Source organism: Solanum dulcamara, chromosome 5, assembly GCF_947179165.1.
Source record: "Solanum dulcamara chromosome 5, daSolDulc1.2, whole genome shotgun sequence".
NCBI lineage: Eukaryota > Viridiplantae > Streptophyta > Magnoliopsida > Solanales > Solanaceae > Solanum > Solanum dulcamara.
Window position 1 is genome coordinate 53,354,580 of NC_077241.1, and position 5,601 is coordinate 53,360,180.

The window sequence follows — 5,601 nt, forward strand, 5'->3', positions numbered from 1 at the left end:
ATATGAGAAAAGTGCTAAAGCGAGCCATTATAAAAAAAATAAGTAACAAAATATAGGAGTAAGACTTCATAGTCAAAGATTCCCCTGATTTATCTTTCAGGCTGTGTATTGACATCTTGTGAAATTTAAGGTCATCGTTATTTCCCATGAACTCTTTGTCCCTGCAAGATCCATAAGAGACAGGGTTATGATTTTTCTTAGATTAAAGAATTGAAAGAGATTAGGGTTAAAGTTTGTGGTTGAATATTGCCGCCGATTACTACGTTACCAAGGTCGTTTGAGTGTTCCAAATGTTGATGGATTAGGAATTCTACTAACCTTATCTCTACTCTCTTTAACGGCTAGTCTGCCTCTTCTTCATACGACTATACTATTCATCATCACTGGCAAATCAAAATGGCTTCACCGCCGCCGGTGAAGCTCCCTTGGCCACCGAATATAGATTATCAAACATCACCCCTTCATCTAGCTAATGACACATTGAATCTACAAAATATCACTGAAAACACAATAGCAATTTCTAGTGACGTTGGTTTGACTCAACTACAATCAATCGGTGTTAACATTTCTGAGGAGGAGCTGCGAATTGCTCAAAATATTGTTGCTCTGCAAACCAATGGATTGATTCGAGTTACAAGACTAGGTGCACCTGATTCCTTATCATTTGGACTACACACTGTCCAAAAATTGGATCAAATTACCACACAAATTTTGAGTAATGTCCAGGCGATCGCTGAACTGAAGAAGCCAGAATCGCCGGAATGCCGCCTTCTTATTCGACCATGCTCCGGCGACATTTGAGACATCGAACCTCCTAGGGTTTGTTCCCTAGGTCATGAAGCAGCTGTGGGATCAAGTTTCACCGACATAGCAATCGCCGGCAAAAAATTCTATGGCGACGCCGGAGCTCCGGTAACCCAATCCGACCAAATCCAATGCCAAAATGTTCGTGAAGGTCTTGTGCATCTCCCTAGAAACAAGCGCCAGATCAAATCAATCCCCAGCTCCTCGAATATCTCTTCAACTCTTGATCGCAGTTCGAGCAAAGAACACTCAGGTTCAGCTGGTCGATTTCCAAAAAATTTTCATTTGCAGGGCCAATTACAACAACAATTGTATGGAATGCAATCTTGTGATCACTATGATTATGCTCCTGATCAAATTCAAGTAATTCAAGGTACGCATAATCAATGTAACAGTAAGTCGTCGACGGAAACTCAAATCACCAGAGCTCCGGCAAACCAATCGAAGGAGGACCAATTCCAAAATATCTCTAAAGGTGTTGTGATGCTTCACAACCAAACAAGGGACCTCGAATCATCTCATACAAGTTCAAATTCAAAAAGTCGTCAAGGCTTAAATGAAGGAGTTGCTCACAGTCACAATGCTAGGAGTGATGCTATTATCATGAATAATGATAATAGCATTCTTCAGCATGAAAATGTTATACATACCTTAAATGCTGAGCAAAATCAGTCACAGGGAAGAATAACCACAGGTAAGTCTTCTCACTTTAGTTCTATGCCTCCTACTAATGATCTGTTGAAATCCAGTGAGCCTCATTTGCCTCATGCAAATGAGTCACCTGTTATTGCTGTGAACATGTCTATGTAGGGCTCCAAGATTGCTAACTATCCTAAAAATTTATCCAAAGTGATCAACAAAGCCAACCCCCAGCCTAGGAACCAAAACCATATTCAGCCCTCTATCAATAACCATAATAGCTTCCCTAAGGTGTCTAGCAACTTTGACTCCTATGGAAAAACTAATCATCCTAAGGTGCCTAATAACCTGGACAAAACTGGTCCTAACCATTATGGAACCAAAGTAGTTAGCACTCAGACCCAACCTAATAGCAGTAACCAAAACCCCCAGAAGAATAAATTTCCCAACTTAAAGGACTAGGTCCCTCAGCCTGCCCCATATACTGTAATTCAGACCTTTGCTGCCAAACTCAGAACAAACCAAGCTAGGAATGAGGCACCCTTTGAGTTGTCCCTTCCTGAATACACCACCAAGCAAGGGCTTCCTGCAGTGATTTTAAAAAAAAATTGACTTCATGCACAAACTTGCTGAAAGATGCAAGTACATCTTGGTTGGCAAGTTTACCTATACCATGCCTAAAATAGAGTTAATAAGAAGAAGTTTTATTCTTCAAACTCAACTTTCAGGGGGTGTTAAAATTGCTCATTTAAAGCTAGACATGTCTACATTGATTTGGACAATGAGTTAGATTATACCACTGTTTGGACTAAGCAGAGAATGAACATAGAGGGTCAAACCATGAGAATTCAAACATGGACTCCAACATTCACACCTGAAGAAGAAACTCCAATAGTGCTTATCTGGGTGGCCTTACCTGAGCTACCTTGGCATTGCTACAATAAGGAGTTCATCACAGCTTTACTATCATCTGTGGGGAAATTTTTGTACCTTGACACTACCTCTATTCAAAAAACTAGGGGGAGCATAGCTAAAGTGAGACTTCAAGTTGACCTCACTAAAGAAAGACCTCCACATGTATGGCTGGGCTATGATGAAGATGATAAAACTAGAGAGAGGTGGTAAGCTATTTTATATGAGAATGTTCCTGATTATTGCATGTATTATAAACATCAAGGTCACTTGATACATGCATGCAATATACAAAGGAGGGATGAAGAACATAGGAAAAGAAACGAACAGGAAGCAGCAAAAAAGAGGGCATGATTTACAAAAATCAGGATGTGCCATACATCAATGAACCTACAAATATTATCCCTACTCATCCTTAACAGATGGCTGATAATAGAAAGACTGAGCAATGGCAAGTTCAGAGGAGGAAGCAACCCAAGGGAAAGAATAAGCCCCAACAAAACAATTTCATTAACTCTTCTTTGCTACAGCAGAACGGGGGATCTGATAATCTCCAACCAAAAGTCATAGAAGAAGGTAAGCACTCTACTCATAACTTCAATTCAAATAATTATGTTGATCTTATTGCACAAGATCAAACCACTAACCAAGATGCAGGAGAACCAACTAACCAAAGAAACTCAATTGAGAAGAGTTCATCAACAATGCAGGAAAGCACTCCAAGCCAAAGACAAGGTATTGACTTATCTCTCCCACAGGCCTATTCCCCCCATATTATACACACAAATAATGTCTTAATAGGTACTAATCAAGGGACCAATGTAGCAAGGAATTCAGGTATTGGCTTATCACTCCCAATCCCCCTGTGTCCCCCAATTTATACTGCTGCTGTTGCTGATCCAGTAGTTGATGGAGGTAAGGCTGGAAGTGTTTAGGAGAACCCCACTAACATGCAGGATGGGAAAACCAATAGGGGAGGGGTAATGGCTCATGCTATGCATGAGAATCCAACTGACCCTAGGAGTGACTTTAGAGCTCCTGCTACCTCTGCACATAAGGTTCAAACTGACACTTCTACTCATACTACTATCTCTGCTGATGAACCTTCTATGCAAAATGCCAAAGGTTCCATGGCCAAAGATCTGGGATCCCATGCTAGTACTAGTGGCAAAGATTCCACTGTTAAGAAGAATAAATTAAGCAAAAAGAGAAGAGAGGCCATCAAAAAGAAAATTCAAGAAAAGAATTATGTTGAGAAATGTCAATCTCCCAATTTGGACAGGGTGATATTGCAGCAAGGGGAGAAGGAATGCCAATAATTTTTTCTTGATGAGGATCAAGTGGGGATGGATATCACTCCTCTCCAAGCTCACTGCACTCTCACATCTCCTAAATGAACTGTTCACAACACTCCTGAAATAGTTACTGATCTCTCTCAACTCAAATGTACCCCCAACACTAACATACAGGATGTTACTGATGAGTATGCAGTGTGTGAGTCAGAGTGTGAGTTAGAAAATGAAGAAAATAATGATAACCTTTCATTGCAAGATCATGATGATGATGATAGTGTAAGTGAGCAGTTAATCAAAATCTTCAGCCCCTCTCCTGATAATGTCTATGAGGAAGAAACTCAGCAAGTGACTAGTTCACAGGGCCTATCTCCTAGAGGGATATATAGGACCAGACTTAGCATTAAAACAAAAAACTCTACTATATCTGTCCCCACTGGCAGGCCAAGTACCAGGCTCTACACCCCCAAACCATCTAAATAATTAGTATCCTTAGTTGGACTGTGAGGGGTATTAATACCCAAGGAGACATGGAAAGAATTAAACTCCTCAAAAACATTCATCATATCTCTATCATTGCTATTCTGGAACCTTTCTCTAATAACACTCAGCTGCAGTACTTCAGAAACCATCTCTATATGGACTATGCCACTCATAATCCAAATGGTAAGATTTGGATTTTTTGGACAAAAAATGTGAATTGCACTATCTTGGAGAATGAGGAACAACTGATCACTTGTGAAATCAATCATGTAATGAGCCCTAATTAGTTTATTACTACTTTTATATATGCCAATTGTAAGTATCATCTTAGAAGGCCTCTCTGGGATAGCATTCTGCAGCAGTCCACTACACCTCTTCTATGGTGTACTCTAGGTGATTTCAATGTTATTACTGATCCTGAAGAAAAACTTGGAGGGGTCATGTATAATATGAGAAAAAGCCTTGAGTTCATTAGTACTATAGAGGCTAGTGGCTTGCAAGATCTTGGCTTCATAGACAGAAGTACACCTGGTGCAACCAGAGGGGCATCATGTCCAGAATTTGGAAGAGACTAGATAGGGGGATGGCTAATGATAGATGGATGGAAACTATGCCCCTTACCTCCATCACTCATCTCCCCTCTGTGGTCTCTGATCACTGCCCTCTACTCTTGGAAATGGTTGATCAACATCACAACCCCATTAAGTATTTCAAGTTTCTTAATTGTTGGCCTGAACATCCTTCTTTTATAAAGCTTGTTAAAAACTGTTGGAGCAGACACATAGAGGGTAATCCTATGTGGATCTTCCACAAAAAGATGAAGAGACTTGCCACCACTCTTAGTGATTGGTCCAGGAATCAGTTTGGTGATATTTATGCTAAAGTCAAAGAGTATGAGGAAGTAGTTAGACAAGCTGAAGAAAACCTGATCAACATGAATTCCAATGATAACAGGTCCAAGCTTCATGCTATCAATGCTGAATATATTAGATACATGAAAATGGAGGATGCCATTCTCAGGCAGAAATCTCAGCTGCACTGGTTCAAAGAGGGTGATATGAATTCTAGCTACTTTCATGCTTTGAGTAGAGGCAGGAGAAGGAAGCTGTATATTCATAGGATCCAAAATGATAAAGGCTCTTGGGTGCAAGGTGATTCTGAGATAGCTGATGCAGCTTGTAACCATTTTCAACAAATCTTTACTGGAGAAGAGAAGTGTATTCAACAATAGGACCTTCAGTGCATTACTCCTATGGTTACTGATCAGCAGAATGAGGCCCTCCAAGCCACACCTTCTATGGAAGAGCTGAAAACTGTGGTGTTTGCCATGAATCCCAACTCAGCAGCTGGTCCTGATGGGATAAATGACAAATTCTTCCAAGTATGCTGGGACATCATCAAAGAAGACCTCCTTAGTGTAGTCATTTCCTTCTTCTGTGGTCAGACTATGCCTAAGTATTTCTCTCATGCC

At 40.4% G+C, this 5,601-nt stretch overlaps 1 protein-coding gene across 1 annotated transcript; it reads left to right on the top strand.

Annotated features, from left to right (window-relative positions):
• Positions 1-4,713: 4,713 nt before the first annotated feature.
• LOC129890602 (uncharacterized) lies at positions 4,714-5,361 on the top strand. Its single transcript, XM_055966124.1, has one exon. It carries the CDS (start codon positions 4,714-4,716, stop codon positions 5,359-5,361), a length of 648 nt encoding a protein of 215 aa, XP_055822099.1.
• The last annotated feature ends 240 nt before the right edge of the window (positions 5,362-5,601 follow it).

Coding starts and splice junctions, on each gene's coding strand:
- LOC129890602 (XM_055966124.1), top strand. CDS start 4,714: ATGGCTAATGATAGATGGATGGAAACTATGCCCCTTACCTCCATCACT.